This window comes from Miniopterus natalensis, chromosome X (genome assembly GCF_054644295.1).
Source record: "Miniopterus natalensis isolate mMinNat1 chromosome X, mMinNat1.hap1, whole genome shotgun sequence".
Lineage (NCBI taxonomy): Eukaryota > Metazoa > Chordata > Mammalia > Chiroptera > Miniopteridae > Miniopterus > Miniopterus natalensis.
In genome coordinates, this window is record NC_142103.1 from 57,569 (window position 1) to 81,514 (window position 23,946).

Sequence of the window (23,946 nt, forward strand, 5' to 3'; positions counted from 1 at the left end):
CGGAGACCGGGCGCGCAGGCGCACTCGCGGTCTTGCAGGGCCCAGGCCGGTGGACCCAGAAGCCTTGTCCCTCAGTCCGCGCAGGCGGCCGCGGTGGCTGTGGCCGCGCCCTACCGCCGCGGCTTGTCACCGTCGCCCTGGAGCAGTCGCACGGAGGCAGCAATGCCGCAGCCGGACCGGGGCCTGCTCTGGCTTGGCCTGGTCCTGGGCTGCTCCTGCGTCCCTCTAGTATCCGCGGCGCTGGGAAACAATGCCGGAGGTGATGCCTGTGCCCCTTCCCAGATCCCCTCCATTCTTCGCTCCCCACATTCATGCTTTACTCTTTCGCTCCGCCCCTCGTAGTTTTCCTTCTTCCTTCCTTCCATCCATCTTTTCACGCTGACATCCCCCCCTTTCTTCCTTCCCTCCCACCCACCATCTTCCCTCTGTCCGTACTTCCTTCCCTCCCCCAATTCTTCTTTCCTTTCCTCTAAACTTCCTTCCTTCCCTCTCCCTTCGTTGGTTGGTCTCTTCCTCTTTCCCTCCCTCATCCAGGCTTGAGGCCGTGGCCAAAGCTTAACTCTGCTACCCAGGACTAAGGTTTCCTCTGTGCACCTACTCCCACCATCTCTGGCTCCGTTAGCTGGTTTGTCAAGGTGCGGGGTGCAGCCTTGGGCCTTTCAGTACCCTAGCACCTACCATGAGTGGGGGTTCACTGTCAGTGCAGGTCATCTCACTGAAGCCCCACTCTCCCATGCAGATGCTCTAAATGTCCTTCTAATCATTGTGGATGACCTGCGCCTCTCCTTGGGTTGTTATGGGGACAAGCTCATAAGATCCCCAAATATTGACCAACTGGCATCCCACAGTCTTCTCTTCCAGAATGCCTTTGCCCAGGTATGTCTGGGGTCCTCTAGGTATGTATTTGTGCCTTGTGCCCTGAGGATTGGGGAGGGAGGGGTCGCTTCAGCAGTTGTTAGATGGCAGTGATTGTATCAGGCATCTCTTTATTACAGGGAAGCATCATCTGGAAAATGGCGGTTGTGATAACCTGGTTGTCCACTGACAAGATTGTGCTTTCAAGGGTTCCCCTCCTCCTTGGGTACAGGGTGTGCCCTAGCCCTAACATGCTCAGGATGGTCCTGACCAGCTTTCTTCCCCAAAGAAGGGGTTGACTAGTGCTGAGAAGGAAGGGGTGCTATAGAATGCCACCCTCAGACCTGCTAGCTAACCTCGAGTGAGTGCCAGTCTGCTTGCCATGGTGGCACTCCTCCTTGATCCCACTAATGGGGGCACCCCCAGGACCCTTGCCAGTTCTGTGCACCTGTGAGACACTATTGTGTAGAAGCAGGACACAATTATCTGCTGGTTTGAGGGACTGAGTCCTTCCCTTCCTCTTTCCTGGGAGACATTTCCGGTGACTGGGTAAGACCAAAATCCCACTGGTTGGCTTTAAGATTTGCATGACTCAGCTGCTAAGCTGTTTGCTGAGGACTTGGGGAGGGAGGGTTGCCTGGTTACAGTTTAGCTCCCAGATTGTTTTTCTCTGATGGCGTTTTCCTATCCTTCTGCTCCCTAACAGCAAGCAGTGTGCGCTCCGAGCCGTGTTTCCTTCCTAACTGGGAGGAGACCTGACACCACCCGCCTGTATGACTTCAACTCCTACTGGAGAGTACAGGCTGGAAACTTCTCCACCATCCCCCAGTACTTCAAGGAGAATGGCTACGTGACCATGTCGGTTGGAAAAGTCTTTCACCCTGGTACTGCTTGCTGTCCAAATTCTGGGTTATTTTTTGTTTCATGCCCAAGCACACAAATTCTGTCCTGGGGTTGGGGCTGTCTTTTCAGAGACCTCTTGGGGCTGGGTGGGCACCTGGCTTTATGTTCTTACCCAAAGTAAAAAAGGGTAGAGGAGTTTTTCTTCCTTTCAGAAATTAGTCATAGTGCTGTTTGGTTCCTTTGGCTCATGGGGTGGAAGGACGTGCACTGGATGGGAAGGTGACAGTGTTGGGTGAGATTCTAGCTCTGTGCCTGACCCTCTGTACTCCAGGGTCCGTGTCAGTAAGTTAGGGATTAAAGCTTAGAATATTTGAGGATGCCCCATGTGGCCAAAGCTGTTATTGCTGTCTTGCCCAAGGAAGGGGCTGCTGCTTAAGGTCTGTGAATTAGGTCAGCAAAAGCAGTGTAAGCTGGTACCCAGGACCTATGGGGTGCCAGGGGCTGCCAGTCCTGACCTTCAACACTGCCTGATAAGCTCTCTTTAATGTCAAAATGAGAACTCTGAAGCACAGACAAACTTTAAGACTTTTTATAACTTACAGAAGAATTGCATGATTATTTGACAAGAAGTTGGGAAAAAAAGGAAAGTATAAACTAAATATAAATCACTTGTAATCACAGCACCCTCTGGGGGAGCTGTATTTTGATGTCCACCCTGTTCTGGGCACATTATTTTTCTGATTGGAGATTATTCTGTACATGTAATTTTATATCGTGATTTTTTAACATAAAATTTTCCCATATAGTTACTCTTCATGCAAAGTTTTTTTAATGACAGCCCAGTAGTCTAACATACAGATCTAGTATACTTTAGTCTAAGTTGTTTTCAGATCTTTCCTGTCACACATACAGCTGAGACGAACATTTCTGGAGGCAGAGTGAACTGCTGCTGATGGGTAGTGCCACTAAGAATCTGGGCCCCTGGGTTTCAGTCCCAGCTCTGCCACTTCTTAGCTGTGCAGTTGACCTTGAGCAAACCATTTACCCTCTGAGCCTCAGATTCCTTCTCTGGGAAGCTGCAGTCATAACTACCTTAATTACTTCTCAAGGGAGCATTCCAGGGCAGGTAGTTCAGGAGTGTGAGTGAAAGTGCATTGAAAACCCAAGTCCTATATGGAACACAGTGCTTATCATTAGGGACTACTACTTGAATGTTTTCAGTAGCTTTTGTTCACTGCTTATATTGGCAGGATAGGCAGCCTGTTTCTAGAACCCACCTGGCCAGTCCAGGTTGAGGGTAATTTACAGTGGGGCTAAGTCGGGCGCAGTTTTGAAGGTGAATCTGTCAGGAATCATGTTGTGCAACAAAAAGCCCACCATCAGGAGAGCTTTCTGCAGTCAGTACTCATATTATGATACCCCTTGTGTGAGTACAGCTGGAGGGAAGGGGCAGTTTTGGGGAGAGGAGTGAATACAGTGGAGGGGAGATACGGCCTGAGTGGTGTCTTTTGGCCTCTTTCCTCCTGATGGTTAGATTTTGGGATCAGGCTCTAAGCACCGTGTTTAGCCAGAGAACAAAAGCTTTGCCTGCAGTCCTTGTGGAAACACATTTTTCAATTGGGTCTTTGTTCTCAAGACCTTGTTCTGTCAGGGAAGAACCTGTCGAGGATGAGAGCAGCCACCTTTGATTCAGGCTAGCTATGTGTCAGTTACTGCTCTGGCTGCTCCATTAATCCTCTCCTCAGCAGCAAACAAGGTGGGTTTTTATCATAGTCATCATTTCCTGAGGAGGAAATTGAGGCTTATGGAGTTCAAGTAGCTTGCCCAAGGTTGCACAAGTGCTAAGAAGCGCCAGGATTTGAATCCAGGCCTGTCAGTGACCTCTGCTCTATCCACTGTGCATATTGTGTTGATGAGCCCTCCACCCACTGCCCCCCAGTGTGTCACTGTCCTGGTAATGTTCTTTCTCCCATGGTTCTGACTGTACTACCCTCTCTGCTCCTCCTGGCTAATCCCCATTGGTAGCACTTCCCCTCAGACCCCTTGCAAGCCTCATTGACTCCTAGATGCTCGCTGCCAACTATCACCAGACCTGTATCACCTCTGGGCCTGGGGCTTCCCCCACCTAACACTGCAGTTCTACTCTAGATAGCTGGCAGTGATTCCTTGGTTTCACATGTTGTTGTTTTGTCTTCCCAAATAGGCTGTTAACTACTGAGTTTAGGAGTGGGTTTATGCTTCATAAATGAGCACTGAACCTGGAGTTCTAAGACATGGATTGGAGTCCTGACTCATTCATGTAATATCTGGTTGGCATTAGACAGGGCACCAAACTTCTCTGAGCCTCCTCTTCCTTACCTGGCCCATGATGGTACAGGTGCCTGTGTCACCTCCTTTATAGGGTAGATGAGAAGCTCTAGTGAGGACTCTGCAGGGCTGTGTTGCTGTGACAGACTGGCTTATCTCACCCTTTTAGGTTTCTTACTCAGAGCCTAGCATGAATCGCGAGGGCTTTAGAGACTGGGAGGTCAAATGCTTAGTACTCAAATAGAAACCTAGAGAGAGTTGGCTTTAGTGGGGACTTCTCATCATGTGGCTTAAGCTCTTGATTTTACAGATAAAAAAACTGAGACCCAAAGAGGGAAGATGATACTTCCCCAAATGTTAACAAAGTTTTAACTTAGGGTGGGGAGGGCATTGAAAGACCCTTCATGTTTTATTTAATGACTTTCTTTTTATTCCCTCTCAAGGAATATCTTCTAATCATAGTGATGATTCTCCATATAGCTGGTCAGTTCGACCTTATCATCCTTCCTCTGAAAAGTATGAAAATACTAAGGTAAGAATGTGAATGGGGTACGGTTATGAAGAGGAATCACTTTTACCCTGTATAGGAATTTAAGGTTAACTATTGTGTATACTATAACTTCTTTCAAGGTGGTTATCCATTGAGATTTGTGGGTTTTGTTTGTGATTATGACTTGACAGAGACAAGTGTTGAGATCTTTGGCATTAGGTCCAATGGGAGAGGTGGTTTTATTTTAGAAGCCAGTAGGCATGCCTTGTTCTACAACCTTATGTTCTAGTGTGTAAGACTCATTTAATGGCTCCTTGGTGCTTATTCTGGATAAGACTGTGCTGGGTGTTATAGGAAATGCCAAGACATGGAAGGGAGAAGAGAGACCTGTGCTCCAGGAACTTCAGCCCAGATTGAAAGAAAGGCACACTGTATGTCTATCTGTTTGTCTGTCTTAGGCCTAATGGATATGTTCAGGTGCTGAGATCTTTGATAGGAGTCTTACAATTTTAGAGCATTATATAAAAGGAATATACAAAGAAACTTAATCTTGGTTCAGATGAATCCCCAATGTATAAGTGAAACTAAAACCCATATTTGAGAAATTCAGAAAACCAGCTTCAGGACTGAGAAATGACATGCTCCTTGGAGGCTTTTAGAGACCTCATGTGGAGAAGGGTATGGATTTTTGTGGTTGCTGTGGTGGAGAAGAGTATTTTAAATTCTTGACAACTTTTCATTTTATAATACAGTGAGAGCTATGGGCCCTGGCCTTTGGCTTGTGGCTTGAATATTAACAGAATGAGATTAGAAGACCCCATCTCAAACCCTCCATTCCTTGAGTACATCTTCCTACTTTTTAGTGACCTCTCAAATGCTAGGCCCATGCCCCCTACTCTACGCATTTGTTCTCAAAGTGGTGGGTCTGACTGTGCCAAATGCACTGTGAGTGCTGGAGATCATGAAAAGCGGAGCAGGTGCTGGGAGTCAGGTGCCGGGCTCTCCAGCTTGGGGGTAGCAGCTACCACTGCCCCTGGGTCTTTGTGTAGTGGAAGTCGTGGTCAACACTGACTTTGGCCTTTGGCCAGTGTGGCCACTTTGGGAAAATGAAGCAGTGGATTACATTCTATGCATGCTGTGGTTGAGGATCTGGGAATTCCATGGACTTTCACCTTATCTAGTTGACTGAGACCCTGTCACTTACAAGCCTTAATCTGTCTTTAAAATTGAAGACAGAATGCTTTTTTAATTTTTTGAGATATAATTCATATACCGTAAAAATTGCCCTCTAAAGTGTAAATTCAGTGATTTTTAGTATAATCAGAGTTGTACAACTATTACCAAAATCAATTTAAGACCATTTTCATTACCTCAAAAAGTAGCGTTGTACCCATTATCATTCACTCCCCATTTCCTCTCATCCCCTGCCTGTGGCAAAAACGGATTTGCCTCTTTTGGACATTTTGTTTAAATGGGATCATACAGTATATGGCCTTTTGTGTCTGGTTACTTTTACTTAGCATAATGTTTTTGAGGTTCATCCATGTTGTAGCATGGATCCTAACTTCATTACTTTTTATAGCCAAAGAGTATTCCATTGTATGGTTGAACACGTTTTATTTATCCATTCATCAGTTAATGGACATTTATGTTGTCCACTTTTTGGCAACTATGAATGAAGCTGCTATAAACATTGAAGCTGCACAGGTTTTTTGTATGGACTTAAGCTTTCACTTCTCTTTGGTAGAATTGCTAGATCAAGTGTTTGTGTGGACTTAGGTTTTTATTTTTTGCTATACACCTAGGAGTGGAATTGTTGGATCATATAGTAAGTCTATGTTTAACTTTTTGAAGACTTGCCAGAGTGTTTTTCAAAACAGCTGCATCATGTTACATTCTCACCAACAATGTATGAGGATTCCAATTTATATACATCCTTGCCAATATCTGTTTCTTTCCATTTTTAAAAATTATAGCCACCCTAGTGGTTTTGATTTGCATTTCTATGATGACTGAAGATGTTAAGCATCTTTATGTGTGCTTATTGGCCATTTGAATATTTTCTTTGGAGAAATGTCTATTCAAGTCCTTTGCCCCTTTTTTAATCGGCCTTTATTTTTATTGTTGAGTTGGAGACAGATTTTTTTGATCATTACTTTACTTGGGTTTCCTTTAATTATGAGCTAAAGACAGAGGATTAACAGCAGGGAGGTAAGTGCTGGTTGATACCTGGCCCCTCCTTGGAAAAGAAGAAACATTTCTCTGTTTAAGTTTTACTTCCTATGTCCGTCCTGAATGACTAATACTTAATAGGCTGCTGATATGAATGTTAAATACATTGTGTGTGTAACACCCATGACTTCTATTTCTTGCACTTAAAAAGCTGACTTTATATATTTTGTTTTAAAAGACATGTAGAGGTCCAGACGGAGAACTCCATGCCAACCTGATTTGCCCTGTGGATGTGGCAGATATACCAGAGGGTACCTTGCCTGACAAACAGAGCACCAAGCAAGCCATACGATTGTTGGGAAAAATGAAAACATCTGCCAGTCCTTTCTTCCTGGCCATTGGGTATCACAAGCCACACATCCCCTTCAGATATCCCAAGGTGAAGAGCTGGCTGAGACAGCCATGACAGCTGTGTCATTTGTTAAAGAAGGGATTTATGTAGTGAAGGTGGCCACATCCTGCTGTTCCTGGTCACCAGGGATGCCTGATGGCACAGTGTGAAGATGGGATTCAGAGGTCAAGGCTAAGTAGCAGACTTAGTATATATAAAAATCTTGTTGGAAATGCTTGGCTTTCTACTTTCTTCCACTGGAGAGTTTTCAGTTTTTTGCTATCATGTTTTCCCCGGGCCTGAGCAGCCCATTATTTTTACTTAGAAGAGAATGCCCCTTACTTGTAATGAGAGTTGAGACCAGAAGGCATGTTCTTTGATGCTGCTGATCTTGCTTTGATTGGCCCAAGGTATCTCACCTTCCTAGCAGGAGCTGTGAGCTCCCTTGATGGAGTGAGTCTCACTTCTTTTGCTTCTTGTGCAGAAAAAAGTTAACCTAGCAGGCCTGACTATTATCCTTTCGAAGTCCTGCTTATGAGCTTGGACCTGGCTGGTAACCTGAATCTCTGAATTGTTCCTACCATTCCCAGAACTGATGAGTGGCTCACTATACCTAAACTGTTTATGCAAACCCCTGTCTTCCTGCTTGGAGTCTGGAAGTTTGGTATATGTAGGCAGAGGGTGCCAGGTGACCAGCCCTAGTAAAAACCCTGGATGCTAAGGCTTTAATGAGCTCCCCTGGTGGCAGAATTTCATACATGTTATCACACAACTTGTTGCTGGGGGAATTAAGGACATCCTGTGTGACTTCACCAGAAGAGGACTCTAGAAGCTTGTGCCTGGTTTTCCTCAGACCTTATCCATGTGACTTTTTACTTTGCTGAATGTGTACTGAGTTCCGGTGAATTACCAAACCTGAGAGTGATTTGGGGAACTGACAACACCTCTCCATACCTTTTCTAGTTGAATGGGAGGTGTGGATAGGAACAGGGGGGCATGTGTATGAGGGAAGAGAGCTGTTGCTACTCTGTTTGTAGAAAACAAGTCGTGGTATTTCATTACCATTGGCATCTTGTGGGAGTGACTTAGGGTCAGACTTTCAGGTGTGGGGAAATACCACATCACAGGCTTAGAGAAAAGGCAATATAAATACTGATAGAGTCTCAGCCTTATGCCTTTGCCAAAAGAGTGACAACCTGATGGCTTTGTGTGCTTTCCCTCAAGGAGTTTCAGAAGTTGTATCCCTTGGAGAACATCACCCTGGCTCCTGATCCCCAGGTCCCTGCTGGCCTCCCTCCTGTGGCCTATAACCCCTGGATGGACATCAGGCAGCGGGAGGACGTCCAAGCTTTAAACCTCAGTGTGCCCTATGGCTCAATTCCTGTGGACTTTCAGGTACCAAGAACATATTTTGGGGAAGTTTTGGACACTTATGGTATGACGTCACTTTTCTCAGTAGATACTACATACTAAGAACCCTCCGTGTGCAAAGCATCTTGCAAAGTACTGGGGTTGGGGCTGGTCTGGAAGCATTTAGGAAGTGTTGGATGGATACAGTATCTCCCAGTCATTGTCTCCACTTCCAAAGAAAGAGGCATTTGGAGATTTGGTCACTCAGTGGATGTGGGCACAGGGGTGAGGAGGAGGCCTAGATGATCATCTGTAACTCATGGGGCATGCTATTTAATCTAGGTGACAGTTCATCAGTTATAGGGTGGTAGGGAACTCCTATGCAGCCCAGAACACTCAGTTTGCTTCTACTTGTGGTTCCCCTCTGAGGGAAATGCAGCATGGGCACACATCACTCTCAGGGGGTACCTTGGTGAGCAGGGTCTTGGAGCAGAGGGAGCTGGGGCCCCAACCTGGCCAGTGCCATCCAGCTCCAATGAATTGGGGTGGAGAAGAAATAGAGTTAGAATCCTCACACTGACTCATCAGCTACCCTCTCCCTGGAGTACAGAAGACATGCTGACCAATGCTATTTCTGGAATATTCCACATTCAGCTCTGCCCTTCTTTTACCATATGAATACTCCAACAGGCAGTCTACAGTGGAGGGAAGAGGGCCATGCTTTCAAAATGTTCTTCCTGGACCACCTGAATCAGAATTGCCATGAGGGCTTGTTAGAAGCACAGAGTCCTGGCCCCACTCATACTCAGGGAACTAGAAGCAGGAGGTGGGGCCCGAGAACCTGCATTTCCAAAAAAAATCACACAGTTGACTCTGATGCACACAGAACTTTGAGAACCACTGCTATAGGGTATAGTTCACAATAAAACATAATATACAGGTATCTCTTGCTATCCACATATATTTTATTTCTGAGTTTGGACACCAAGAATGTGGGTAGTTGTGGGATGTGTGTTCCTCACATCTATTTCATTCCTGAGTTTCAGATGGCAGTAGTGAGAGTTTGGAAAGCAGTGGATTCATCCGTTCCTTTGGTTCCTAGTTTGCATTCCAATAGTGAGGTTGCTCGAATTGCAGCTCCAAGGCTACACTTGGACACCTTGTTAGTAATGGTCACTTAAAATGACCCTTTATTTCTTATTTTTATATGTTTTTATTGATTTTTAGAGAGAGAGGAAGGGAAAGGGAGAGAGATAGAAACATCAATGATGAGAGTCATTGATTGACTGCCTCCTGCAAGTCCCCTACTGGGGATCGAGCCCCAAACACCAGGCATGTGCCCTGACCGGGGGAATCGAACCACGACTGCTTGGTTCCTGGGTCAATGCTCAAGCACTGAGCCACACCTGGCTGAGCTAAAATGACCTTTTAAATGGGCTATGTGCCAAGAAGGGTGCTCAGCATTATGTGTGTTTTCTCTTTCGGTCTCCATGGGAACCTCATGAGGTACCTGCCATCTTTGTTGTCCAGATGAGGAAATTCAAGGCAGAGAAGTATGGTGACTTGTCCCAGATCACAGTTAGTGATAGGGGAGTGTGTAATGTCAAAGCTTCATGGTTTTATTTTGATGGTTCCAAACGGTCCTGGTTCAAATTCCTGTTCTACCCCATACCAGATGCATGACTTCTCTCAAGTCATTGTATCTCTCGGAGCCTTAAATTCCTTATCTGTAAAATAGAAACCAAATGAAGGAAGGTTTTCTGTGAGAACACCTATTTTAGAGATATTCAGTGGAGACCACGGTGAGCATGTGAAAGAATTAAGGACAGTGTCAGCTGCCTGGTGAGGGCTCCTTCAAAGTTCTCTTGTCCCCCATCCATTGGTGGTGTAACTGCCCAGTTGGACACAGAGTTGAAAGTGACCCAGAGGACCTTCCTGGAATGCTCATATACTGGTCCCTGTCCCACATTTACCTGGAACTGGAGCCCTGCTCACTGTCCTCTTGCAGATTTGGTGGTCTATGCCCAGAGCCCCATCTCATTCCATTCTTGAGCCTCAGTTCTGTGCCTTCTTTAGCCCCTAGCCTTCTAACTGAGCTCCTTGTGAGCCAGCCACCTCAGGGTCATACTTGGAAGTTTGTCATCTCCAAGGGCTGCTTCCTTGATAAACACTCTGACCACAATCTTTTTTTTTCTTTTTCTTTTTCTGTTTTTTGCAGCTCCCTTATTCCATGCCCTCATTCCACACATACCTCCCTCTTCTCCCCCAATGATTAGGACCTTTCTGGGCTTCACACCCTCCCAGAATAGCTGATGCCCCATGGCAGGTCACGTATTGGTCTTGCTGGCACCTCAGCCCTTGTCCATTGATCCTTGCCACACCTGCAGTACCCTGATCACAGCCACTACCTCTGCTCTCAAGACTGAATCCTGAGGGAATCCATGTAGCCATGAGGAATAGAAACACATGCCAAGCCTCTAGCCCCAGCAGTCCTGTGAGCTGCAAGCTCTCTGCTCAGGTCCCTTCAACCCCTTAGGACCCTCTGCCCCACACACCCCTCTACCTGGTCTCAGTGATGACTGCACTTCCTGTTTCAGAAATGGAGGCTGGTGGACAGTCTGAGGGAGGGGAATGCAAAAGATGGATGTGAGTACACATCCTGGCTGTACTCCTTGCCAGCTGTGTGTCTGTAGGCAAGTTAATCAACCTCTCTGAGCCTCAGAGTCCTCCTGTGTAAGATCGAAATGGTAATGCTTACCTTTAAAGGTGGTTTGGAGGATGAGATGGTACCCAGCAGGTATGTGGTAAATGGTACTATTAATAATCTCCCTCACCCGTAGCCAGAATTGTTCTTACATGTGTGCTGGGATAGCAGCCTTCTCTCTAGTCTTGCAAAAAAAGCAGCAGGGACTTGGCCCCTCCCCAGCCCCTTGACCCCTCCCCAGCCCCTTTGCCCCTCCTTCCCATCTCTACAAGCGAGGTCTCCTCACCAGTTTCCCTACAGCCTCCACAGCTGATCGTACCCTCCCATCTCTGTTCAGAAGTCCTGCCTCCCTTGCCCCTGCCTGTTTCTTCTCCTTTACCAGTTTTTTACCAGCCCTTCAAGGGAGGATGAGTGAAACGTGGCCTGTTCTTGCTTTGTCCATGGCCTCACTGTCCATTCGTTCTTCATCTGCCTCTGTGTGGCCTTCTGCCTTCCCAAGCCACTAAAGAGTTCGCTCACCTGGGTCAGCACTGACCTTGGCAAATAAAATCTGTCCTGCAGGTATGACCTTCCCTGACTCCCTGGTGCTTTCTTACTGTTAACTACCACCACCCTTTCTGGAAATGTCCACCTCTTTCTGCATCTGCCACTTAGGAGTGCAGCCCCAGGGACCCCACTGTCTCCTATATGCCCTTCCTCCACAGTTGAGCCCTGCTGAACTACTCTTCCAGCCCTGGCCTCGCTCCTGATTTTCAGAAGTGTCTGTCCACTTGGCTGAATGGCCATTCCCAGGCCACTGCCCATGGTGACCTCAGCTCCATAGGCCCCATGTGGCCCCACCACCACTCCTGTTCTTGCTTTTCTCCCTCATCCCCCTTCTTTTGTGCTACCTCCATTCCATTGAATCAACCACTGAGTCATATCACCCAGTGAATGAGAAACCTAGAGTCATCCTTGGAGTCCTCATCTTCTCCCTCTGCTTGCTCCCTCCCCTCTCCCACTTCTACTTGTTCTCCCTAATTTCTCTCAAATCTACACTGGCCTCTGGCTCTTTTGTCACATCTTTCCCAACCAAAGCAGTAGGTCTGGGTGTGTTTTGTTTATTTAACAAGTGTCTGTTGAGCCCCTCCTGTGTGCCCGGCACTAATATAATTTCCTTTTCTCTTGAGCCTCTGGAATCTGCTCTGGGCTATTTCCTAAGGAGTCATGCTGACCTGCAACCCAGACCATATCAACTCCTCACCCTGAACATCCTCAGTGCCTCCCTTTGCCTCCAGTGTGGGACCTCCACTCCTTGGATGGACCCACTAGGTCTGGATCATCTGGCCCTGATCTGCCTTTTCAGCATCCTCCCCTACCCCCTTGGCCCTCTTGTTTTATTCTCCAGCCACAGCAGCCAGCTCATTGACCCCAAACACACCCTGCTGTGGTGACTCTGCCCCATCCCATGCTTTGCAGCCCCTGTTTAGAGTGTCTTACCCCTTCTCAAATGCTAACTCCTCTGTGAAATCTTCCCTGATTTCCCTAGGCTGACTTGAGGGCTCATTCTCCCATGTTGTCCCTGGGCCCCACTAGTAACGTTCTCTTTCTTGTTTCCAAGCCTGTGTCCTCACTGGACAGGTGACTCATTAAGTGTAAGGACCACGTCTGTTTCTTTCCCTATTTCCAAGGTCCAGCATAGGAAGGCAGGCATAATCCTGAATAGGACATAGCCATCCTTACAGGTGCCTTTGATCCCCAGGAGGATCAAAGTTCCCCAAGTTACAGACTGAAAGCTTTTATCCAATAGAAAGTTGAAGTAGGCCAGTGTTCAGCATAATCCTCTTAGAAGGTTGTTGGATGGGTATCTGTTGTTTTTACCTCATGGGGAGAAGAGGTGAGTCTCATGATTGTCCTCAGCTGGCAGTGAGAAAACAAGCCAGAGAGTCCAGCTGATAAAATGGCTACTGGGCACATGTTGGAAGCTGTGGCTGCTCTGATAGGTCAGTGGCCCCCTTATTTCTCATCCTTGGTGAGGGTGGGGGTTCATCTTTTTATTTAATATTTATTTGTGAACAAGGCTGGGAGGGGAGTCATCCCAGAAGGGGCCTTGGCCCTTTTACATCAGTGCGTGGCCTGGCTGCTCCTGAAGTTCCTCTTGGGTTTAGGGACCATGGAGGGTGTGCTGGTCTCTTGTCCCACCGTTGCTGTCTTGCCTGCTGGGAGTTCGTTAGAGATGAGCCTCACATGACAGCCACAGCCAATGAGGATAAGCTGTTACTCTCTTCTGCTGGGTGAAAAAGTGGTCAGAGTAAAGGTCCACCCACTGCTGTTGTTATGAATTGAATTGTGTTCCTCAAAAAGATATGTTGAAGTCCTGACCCCCAGTAGCTCAGAATGTGACCTTATTTGGAACTAGGGTCATTGCAGATGCAACAAGTTAGGATGAGTCCTACTACAGTAGGATGGGCCCTGACTCAATCTGATTGGTGTCCTTATGAGAAGAGGAGAGAGACACATGGGGAAGAATTCCATGTGATGACAGAGGCAGAGATATGAGTGCTACAGCTGCAAGGCAAGGAAAGCCAAGGACTGCTGCCACCACCAGAAGCTGGAAGAGGCAAGACTTTCCCCTTAAGCCTTCAGAGAGAGAATGGCCCCGTGGATGTCCTGATTTCAGACTTCTGGCTTCCAGAACTGGGAGACAGTAAATTTCTGTTTTTTAAGCCCTCAGCTCTGTCATCCTTTGTTATAGTAGCAACAGGAAATGGATACAGCTTTATGGTACCTTTGGCATGACCCTCAGCATAGTTTGGAGGGACTGAGGGATCAGTTTATGTGTACATGGTCATCTCCTGGGACCTGTAAAAGTATGTGAAGGAGACAGAAAGGAACAGTAAGTGGCACATCCATCTGCTGTTCCCTAAGTTAAAGCTGATCCCCTTAAAAAAGAATCTTACTTATAGACCTGCATAATCGCTGTGACTGTGAAGCGAGGGGATGTAGATAGTATAGAAATGAATGTCATATTTTCGGTGAGAAAATTAAGGGCATCAGCAGAGGGGTGGTTTTTGGGAGGGATGTTCAGGTGAGCACTGTATGCTATAGCAATTTAAATCTCAGTCTCACTCATTATTATTATTATTTTTTAATTTGTAGCGGAAAATACGCCAGAGCTACTTTGCCTCTGTTTCGTACGTGGATACGCAGGTTGGCCACCTTTTGAGTGCTTTGGATGATTTTCAGCTGGCCAACAGCACTATTGTTGCATTTACATCAGATCACGGTAAGCATTTTGAAATGCTCTGGTAAGTTACTCAAAGTGCCTGAACTTTTCTGTGATATGTGCTTTTCTAGATTGCCTTAAACATAGGCTTGTTCTTTTTTGGGAATCAGTGGTGCCTTGAGTCTGGAGTCTTGGGGTGCTTGTATGGCCACCTTGTTAGTCCTTGGGCCTTTCTCCATGTATATATGGGTCAGATGAGAATGTTGGATGCTGGGGTGGTGGAGGTGGGTAGAGGGAGCAACCTTTTATTTTTTTTGCTTGATAAAATCAGCAGCAACCCTTCATTTGTTGGGAAGCCCTTTTAAGCCCCATTTCTAACCTAGAGGGTTGAATGATTTTTATTGGTCTTAGGAGGATCCAGAACATTCCTGATAAAACCCAACAAGGACCTCAGATCTGCCTCTACCCCTCCACCCCAACCCAACTGTCCTTTTTGCCAAGAGCCTGGGCTTCACAACTCTTATCTCTTCTGAGGCAGTTTCTCATTTTTTCCAAAAATGGAAACATCTTTTTTTTTTTTTTAATTTCTTTCTAATTAAAAAAATTTTAAACATGCCCAAGAGGAAAGGATAAAAAAAACTCCCTGGTCTCCATCCATCTTCCTGCTTCCCAGGTGCCCACTCACGGCAGTCTCGTTCATCCCGCACACCCACATCCCACCTCTGGATTGTTTTGAAGCACTTCTCAGGTGGTTCAGTTTTCTGAACAGTATCTCTAAAAAGTTTGGCTTTTTTGAAGTATAACCATACTACCATTATCATACCTAGAGCCAGGAAAGCAATTATTTCATATCATGTAATATAAAACACAATATTAGAACATAACATATACTCATTGTAAAAAGAAAAAAAGGTATATGGAGCATATATAAGGCCAGAGCACCCTGCCCTTTTGTCCCACCTTCCCTGGGCTAACAACAGGCACTGATAGATCTGGGGCCATCTGCCAGCCTTTGGTTGTGCATACGCATGTGGCTATGGGTTATGTGTGTGTACATATATAATATACTAGTAATGAAACAAGGCAGGGTTGACTGTGCTATGTGTGCTGTTTTGTTCCCTGGTTTGTTTTTTATCACTTAACAATGTCATAGACAGTTTTTCGTGTCATTTCTCACAGACCTAGCTTATGCCTTGTAATGGCTTGAATTCATTATATATGGAGGTGTCATAATTTTTTGCTGTTTCCCTAATGACCTGCCATTCACTTCCAATCTCTCTTCTCAATGCCCAGTTCCCTCTTGTAGGGCTTCCCAGCCCTGTATACCCCACTATGGCAAGGCCCACTTGGAAGCTCTCTGCTTCGAGGCAGCTGCTGTTGATTACAAATTGCCCTTCTCAAAGGGCTCTCCCAGGACTTCCTACATCCGAACTCTTCTCAAATCCATGCATAGCAACTTTTTGTGGCTTTGGTTATTTTGTAACACAAAATACTCAATGTACAATCTCTGTCTTTTTATATTTTTTTATACTAAAAAGAATATTCAAACTTAAAAGTTTGGAAATTTCCAGTTTGGAGTATTCAAGTTATCTTTTGCAACAGATGTTTTAAATCAGGGTTAAGGGTGGTTTTTAATCGAGGTTAAGAATTTGAAATCAAAAGTTATATATTTTTGGTTTATGCTATGTCCTAAAAGTTGGACAAGCTGTCCTTGTCTTTTTTTTTTTTTTTAATTTGAGTGATTATGCTTCAGTTTCACAGCTTATTTTTCAGCAGTACACACCCAAATGTGAAAACCAGAGCAGTGAAACTTGAGTCAAGATAGCTGGGCATAGGATAAGGCAGCAGTGACACTACAGCTGTTGGGGGTCCCTGCCTAGTCAAGAATGAGCCCCTCTTAGTAGGGAAGGTGGCATTTTGCTAGTTGTTTGCTAAAAGAGGATATTTTAGTTTGAAATTTTAATTTTTTTTCCTTTTAAAGTTTTTCTTATTCAAGATAAATGTGTAACTTTAAATAAAGTAATATTCAGGTGAAATCAGCCTTTTTTGTGGGAAATGAAATGGTGTGTCAAATGATCAAGCTATAATGTGATTATTTTATTTTCTGTTATTCTGTGCTTTTTGTGAACCAGGGTGGGCTCTAGGTGAACATGGAGAATGGGCCAAATACAGCAATTTTGATGTCACTACTCACGTACCCCTGATGTTGTATGTTCCCGGAAGGACGGCTCCGCTTCCGGAGGCAGGAGAGAAGCTTTTCCCTTACATTGACCCTTTTGATTCCATCTCAGAATTGATGGAGCCAGGTATAAAATATGCCAAAGTGATATTGCTTGACAATAATAGCTTCTTTAGTTTATATAAACCACCTTACCAAATCATAGGCTAGGGGCTTACCCAGTCCACTTTCCTGACAAGTGTTGGCATTCCTACACGTTTCCTTTCCATGTTCTGGGTCAGGGAGGACCAGCAGGGCCAGAGCTGACAAGTATGGCCCCTGTTCATGAAGAGCCATGGATGTCAGGGGGGGTTGGAGACAAAGAAACAGGAGGCATCCCTGGGATGGGGAGGGCTATCATAGAGGTGACAGACAACAGCAGACTACTCCAGAACTCAGGAAGTAGGTAGCAGATTTGGCCAGAGCAGGGGCTGTCCTCCCTCCCCTGCCATACACACACAAAAATGAGCAGAACTATATTACTTCCACACTTCTGACAGGGACTTGGCCCTTTGCGACAGATGGGCATTTGCCATTTTGGCAGCTCATCGATCTAGTGAACATTACCAGATCTATAACATTACCAGGTGATTCTCCTCTTCTCTCGGATGAAATCCCCAGTCCTTTCCTCTCAAGATACTGTTAGACTCATGGTTATCTTGGTCTCTGTCTTCCAAAATACCCCAGTTTCAGAAAGCAATTCCAGAAATGTCTCTTGACAGGGTAGTGTTTTTGTGAGTTGTCTCCTGACTTGATCTGCTCAGTGCAGAGATGAGGCATTTACCTTAGACAACATTTGCTCTTTTGGGAGTCCTGTTTCTCTGAACTCTGCTAAAGCAGATTGCTCCCTTTCTGGAGTTCTTCATTTAATCCATCTTTAACATCTACATTCTGCACTTTATATTGATTCCTGTTTAATTTTTTTCCTGGTTTTGGACCATCATTCTGGCCTTTCTGTATCTTTCCAAGTTTGCTTTCTACTGCCCAATTTTATTTTTTATACATTTGATTTTTGTGTGCTGCATGCTCTCTATTGTTTCATATCATTGATTAAAAGGTTAAATAGTTTAAAGGAATGATTATAGCCCTTTGTTTACCTGGAGAAATCTTCTGACAGATTAAAAATTCTTTTTGAAACTTTTGTTGGCAACTTATAAAGTCACAAAATTGCACTGTCATCCTGTTCATTTCCAAATTTTGTCTATAGCTTGTATCTCTTTTCTGAACTTTGGACTTAGATTTCCAACAGCTTGTCCTTAACATTTCTCACCACTTCACTGCCATCACCGTGGACCACACTGCCACCATTTCTTCCTGGATTACTGGAACAGGTTGCTAAGGTCTCCTGGGTGTGCCCTTGATCCCCTAGAGTTGTTCTTGCTCATAGTAGCCAAAGTGATTCTATGCTTTCCTGTCTTACTCTGAGCAAACTGAGTAAATTGTCCTTACAATGGCTAACAAAGTCTGATGTGATCTGGCCCCATTATCTTCCTAACCTCATCTTTTTACAAGTGTCCAGGCCAGCTGTCTTGTGCAGTGGCCCAAATGGAATTATCCAATTGTTTTCTCATGACTAGATTCAGGGAAAACATTTTTAACATGTACACTATATCTGAGCTTGTGGGCTCCCATTATATCACATCAGGGTACTTCCTGACAGCCTGTGCCATTATTAGTGATGCCAGGTTTGATCATCTGGTTAAGGTGGTCATGTCAGCCAGGTCTTGCCATTGTAAAGGTAATCTGCAGGATGGTACTATGAGACTCAGAATATTGTGTTCCTTAACAGACTTTTACTCAGTGATTATGGGCCTCCATTGATGATCCTTGCTTGAATTAATTATAAACTGGTGGTTCCAAAATTCCAATAGTTTTTAAAAGTCCCAAAAGGCTGAAGACACTTTCATTTTGTATCCTGCTATTGGGTGAGGGCCTGAGTTGGCATTGTTTCTAAAATTCTTATGCTAAAAATATGTTATTTTTAAAAAAAGACAATTTGTGGTGCCCAGATGGGCTCTGTTACTTATTCTGCCTGGCTGTGGCAGGATTCTGTAATGTAACCCATTTTTCTGCGTCTTTTTCTCCTTCAGGCCGGCAAGTCATGGACCTTGTGGAACTTATCTCTCTCTTCCCCACACTCGCGGGACTTGCAGGATTGCATGTTCCACCTCGCTGTCCCATTCCCTCATTTCATGTGGAGCTGTGCCGAGAAGGCCAGAGCCTTCTGAAGCATTTCCGATTTCATGACTTGGAAGAGGATCTGACCCTCCATGGTAATCCCCGTGAGTCCATTGCCTATAGCCAGTATCCCCGGCCTGCAGACTACCCTCAGTGGAATTCTGACAAGCCAAGTTTAAAGGATATAAAAGTCATGGGATATTCCATACGCACGATTGACTATAGGTATACTGTGTGGGTTGGCTTTAATCCCCATGACTTTCTGGCTAACTTTTCTGATATCCATGGAGGGGAACTGTATTTTGTAGATTCTGACCCTTTGCAGGATCATAATATGTATAATGACTCCCAAGGTGGATACCTTCCCCAATCATTGACACCTTGAGTTGTGACAACCATAGAGGGCATAGATAATGTGCTTCCTTCTAGCTGGTGACAGAATGAGTTAGAGCTGGTTATTTTGATTATTCTTAATATGGGAAGAAGTCTGAGGGGCATGCAATCAAAACTTGCATCATCAGTTTGGCCTAAGAATATATAACAGGCAAACATTTTGATTTGGTCTTTATTAATTTCTAATTGTTAATTGAACTGGGGCTTGGCTGATCCTTTCCTTTTTGTTTAACAGTCATAGCTTATTTATTGAATGGATAAGTTGAGAGTGAGCAAACTGAAGTCGTTGTTCCTTTAGATATCAGACCATAATAACCAAACATAAAGCTATATTCTAGAAATACTATTATTTATGGAACTTAGTGCATTTCACAAAGTAAGCATATACCAAATTAGATTTGACACCAAGTTTCTGGTTCTTTTGTTTATAATTTATCTTATTTAGCCCAATGTAGTAAAAATATTGTCAACATGTAATCCAGGTTTCTTTTTAAAATGTAAAGTTAAATAATAATGCTAGATGCCAAACTCTTAAAATCTTATCTTAAATTTTTGTTTCCAGGATTGCAAAATTTCAAAATTCAAAGATAAATTTATATGAAGTGATTAATGTGGAATTTCTACATTGAATAATAAATAATACTCAGTAAACTAGATATGAAATGTATGAGAAATTCAGTTAAAATTTTTTAGAGACTTTCTGACTTAAATAATAATTTGTAAGTAAATAATATGACCCACGGACCCAAAGGCCATCTATTAAAAGACATTGTTATTTACAATGGCAAACAGTTAAAGGCATAACTGTATCCATGAATTGAGTTACTCACAACCTTATTAGTGTTCTTCCTCAAGGGTGTTCTCTTGCAGACATTCATTTATCCAGGATTCAAGAAATATTCTACTTTTAATTACTGATTAAAGAAAACATTAATTTTATTAAATTCTAAATTATTTTGAGAATTGTGAAAACTTTTCATTAGTATAATATTAGGTAATTTCTATTCCCCAAGAATATAGTTCTATATTCCCTAAATATGGAAGTAACCAAAAATACAGGGGGTAGTGATAAGCTTAGCCTATGTCATCTTAAAAAGGATGCAATATTCACAACTCATATTTTCCATATGTTGAAGCTGATTAATTATCATTAGTCATCAGAAGAGTAATCCACTTTCTAAATAAACATCTAATGTAGTCCTGTATCAAAGAGACTAATTCTTAGTATTTCTGTCTGTACAAGTGCTTCATTGTTTAAAGGGAAATGTTTGTGAAACAAAATACAGCAAATTAGGGTAAGTTACTGTAGTATATTAAATGGTAACCAAAAAAGGCAAGATATTATATTAAAAGATTACCTAAAATCAGTAAAATTTCAGAAAGGTGTTTTTTTTTAATTTGTTTTTTGTTTTTACTAAATAGCCCACAATAGAGGTATATATGGTAACACAGTGACCTTCTAAATGATTGACTTAGTGTTCTGGCAACAGTAATTTCTACTTCAGGAGCAAAGGCCTTACTCATCTCCCCCATTCCTGAAGCTCACCTCTCTGTGGAAGTCTCAGCTTCACATGTAGATGGTTTCCCTCAGCGTTTTCTTTCTATGCTTCATCTTCTTCATGGCACTTAATCATTTCCACTAAGATTTTTACAATCCAATCTGTAAATTTCTCATGACATAGCTTCAGTGTATTTAGCTTTATTTCCTACTCCATAATTATAACACAGGGTTTTATTTTACATTCATTTGTTGTTCCTGTTGGCTACAATATGTACACTCATCATTTTTTCTCACTTGATTTCTTGAAGCAGTTTTATTATCAAAAATCTCTAAATTCTGCTCTTATTGAAATCATAAGCTGAACTATGCCAGAAGAGAGTGAAGTCAGATGTGCATCTGTCATTTTGACAGTAATTTACCTGTGTTACCAAAGCCACATCTGGGTCTTGCATGTTGATCTGTCTCTGCTGAAAGTGCTTCTGCCTTATCTTTGCTACAAGAGTGGGTGTAGCATCAGAATGCTTCAGCTCTCCTTAGGTTGTAGTTTTTCTTTGCCTCCCTTTACAGATATCTCCTTTTAGAAGTGAAAGCTGCATTTCACGTTCAGTACCATGCTTTTCTAATTCATCGAACAGGTTATGGTTGCTTTTTTTCTTTTTGATACTGAACCCAAGTTAGAGACACTTTTGTTTCCTTTTGCATGTCTCCAACACACAGTGGGATAAGCAGCCACTTCTGGTTTTTAGGTATCAAAGCTGACCATGTTCTTTATCTTGACTTAGTTTAAATAAACCACATCTTTGCTGTTTCACATAACATTTATCCAATCTCACTGATCTGTACATCTTTAAAAAAAAAAAAGTCTTTATTGATTTCAGAGAGGAAGGGAGAAGTAGAGAGAGATAGAAATATCAATGATGAGAGAGTCATTGATCGGCTGCCTCCTACACGTCCCCTACTGGGGATCGAGCCCGCAACCTAGACATGTGCCCTGACTGGGAATCGAACCGCTCTCTCCTGGATCATAGGTCAGCGCTCAACCCCTGAGCCACACTAGCAGGGCTGTACATCTTTTATTAATGGTTCTCCAGTCACTTTGTAGAAAGTCCCATTTCACTTGACCAAGGGTTCTTTTATATAGTTCAGTTGAAACCAGAATAAGTGATCCTAGAAATTTTGAATAGTCCTAATTCAGTGGCTCACAAATAGGTGGGTACATCAGAGAACCACCCGAAGGGCTTGTTAAAATCCAGTGCTGGGGCCTGCCCAAATGCAAAGGTTCTGATCCAGTGTGTCTGGGTGAGGCCTGAGAATTTGCATTTCTTACAAATCACCCTGCTCCTCTAAAGACCACACTGTGAGAACCACTACCCCTATGTGTGTGCTGTCCAGTAGCCACTAAGCACATGTGACTTTAATTTTAAATTAGTTAAAATTAAATAAATATTTCAAAATCAGAATCTCAGTTGCACCTGCTATATTTCAAGTGCTCAATGGCCACATGTGGTTGGTTAGTGGCTACCATATTGTACAACACAGATCTAGAACCTTTCTGTCATCACAGCAAGTTGATTGAATGGAGCTGCTCTAGATCAACTGAGTTTGAGCTGGATCCACCTGGTTGTTGGCAAGTTCTTCCTGTGGCTTGATTCTCTACCCTGGGTTTGGCAGCAAAGCCATATGCAGAAGTGAGTGAAGTGTGTTTTGTTTAAGCGTAGCATGGGGAGTTTGCTCTGGCAATCAGCCTCTTTTTCTCCATTTCCATAGCCATCGCCTCAGCCCTTCTCACCTCCTTCCCAAGTAGTTTACCCACCCCTCCTCTTTCCTCCCTCGTCCCTAAAGAATCCATGTGTCTTCCTGAAATCCCTATTTGATCCTGCCCTTTGAGAACACCGTTAGTGCCTACTACTGGGTCTACACAGACCTCCGCTGAGCAGTCAGAGTCTTCCCTGACTCCACAAAGCCCCTTTCCTCGGTTGACCAGTTTGCATACTGGTCCCGCACTCTCCTTTGCCAATCCCTGCCTCCCTATCCACCCCTAGGTTTTCCTCTTCTCCCTTCACCATCCATTCACTATCATTCTTCACACCCTGCTCCCACACTCCCACCTACAAGAGGCTGAGGGTTTGTGACTCTCTAGACTACATCATGGGATGAAGTGAACATCACCAAAGAATCTTGTGGTCCTCTTACTTAAAAAAGGCATTTTTGTTGATTATAAAATTGTGTTAATTATAGAAAAATTGGAAGACAGAAATGTAGTAAAAGGTAAGAAAATGCATCAGTATTTTACCCCAAGATAGTCACTTAATATCTTGTCTTTTTTGGTGTGTGAATTTTTACATAGTTGTGATCATAGTATGTGCTTTATTGTGCAATTTTGTATTCTTGTTTTTCTCTTCCACTATTACATGTTGTTATTAAAGATTTTTGCGAAGATGCTTTATACTAGTTAGAATATATTTTATTGTGTAGTTTTATCAATTTACATAGCCTTCTTTCAATTATTCAAAGTTTAGGTTATTTCCAAATTTTGTAAATAATTGTAAATAATGCTGTGATGAATAACTTTTTGAATATAATTTTTTATGTATTTCAAATTACTCTCTTAGGATAGTCTTTCAGTGCCACATTGTCAAAAGCTTCTCTATTTTGCTCTTCTTCCCACTCTCCTGCTACCTTAGGGTAGTGAAACTAAAAATAAAGCAAATAAGCATACAAATAAAAACCATAAAACCAATAAAATCCCTGAAAACCCACCGCTAACAATAATAGATAAAAGCGGTATCATGTTTTGCCTTCTAATTCTTTGCTCATTGATGAATTTGATCATCTCCTCTTTGTACTATTTTGGACATCTGTATTTCCAGGATGTGAAATTGCCTTTTAATTTGGATTATGGGTTTCACTTTTTAAGTAATGAAACAAATTGCTCTTTTCCTATGTGATTTTTCCTCCCTGTATTTTCCTGTTAAACCTGGAGAACTTTCTCAATCTGGTGACTGAATAAATATTCATAGTCCTTTGTTTTTTTGTGGTTTGGTTTTATACTTGATTTATCCTGACTTTCTACCCCACTAGCAAAGTAACACATGTTCACTGTGGAAAATGATGATGATGAAAAGTCCACCTTCCAGAATATAACCACTATTGACATGTGCATTTTTTCTGCTATTTTCTCACCTACATATGTACAGATATGGACATTTTTATCTTTACATAGCTGAAATTTACCACGTACAATCCTGTATCCTGCTTTTTTGATCTAAAATAATGTTAATGTGGTTTTTCGTGTAAGTGACGATTCTTGGTTAGCAGTTGTAATGGCTTTACCTTCCT

General features: G+C 43.4%; 1 protein-coding gene across 2 annotated transcripts; it reads left to right on the plus strand.

Moving 5' to 3' along the window:
* The first annotated feature begins 45 nt into the window (after positions 1-45).
* IDS (iduronate 2-sulfatase) lies at positions 46-23,634 on the plus strand. Of its 2 annotated transcripts, XM_016203677.2 has the most exons (9): positions 46-259; positions 740-876; positions 1,562-1,739; positions 4,449-4,537; positions 6,906-7,106; positions 8,283-8,453; positions 14,251-14,377; positions 16,450-16,623; positions 18,626-23,634. In XM_016203677.2, exons 1-9 carry the CDS (start codon positions 163-165, stop codon positions 19,096-19,098), a joined length of 1,647 nt encoding a protein of 548 aa, XP_016059163.1. In that variant the 5' UTR covers positions 46-162; the 3' UTR covers positions 19,099-23,634. The 2 variants fall into 2 exon arrangements, with proteins under 2 accessions (XP_016059163.1, XP_016059164.1); XM_016203678.2 differs by lacking the exon at positions 16,450-16,623 and having other exon boundaries at positions 116-259.
* Positions 23,635-23,946: the final 312 nt, after the last annotated feature.

Coding starts and splice junctions, on each gene's coding strand:
- IDS (XM_016203677.2), top strand. CDS start 163: ATGCCGCAGCCGGACCGGGGCCTGCTCTGGCTTGGCCTGGTCCTGGGC. Junction 14,378..16,449: donor TGCATTTACATCAGATCACG/GTAAGCATTTTG, acceptor TTTGTGAACCAG/GGTGGGCTCTAGGTGAACAT. Junction 16,624..18,625: donor CTCAGAATTGATGGAGCCAG/GTATAAAATATG, acceptor TTTCTCCTTCAG/GCCGGCAAGTCATGGACCTT.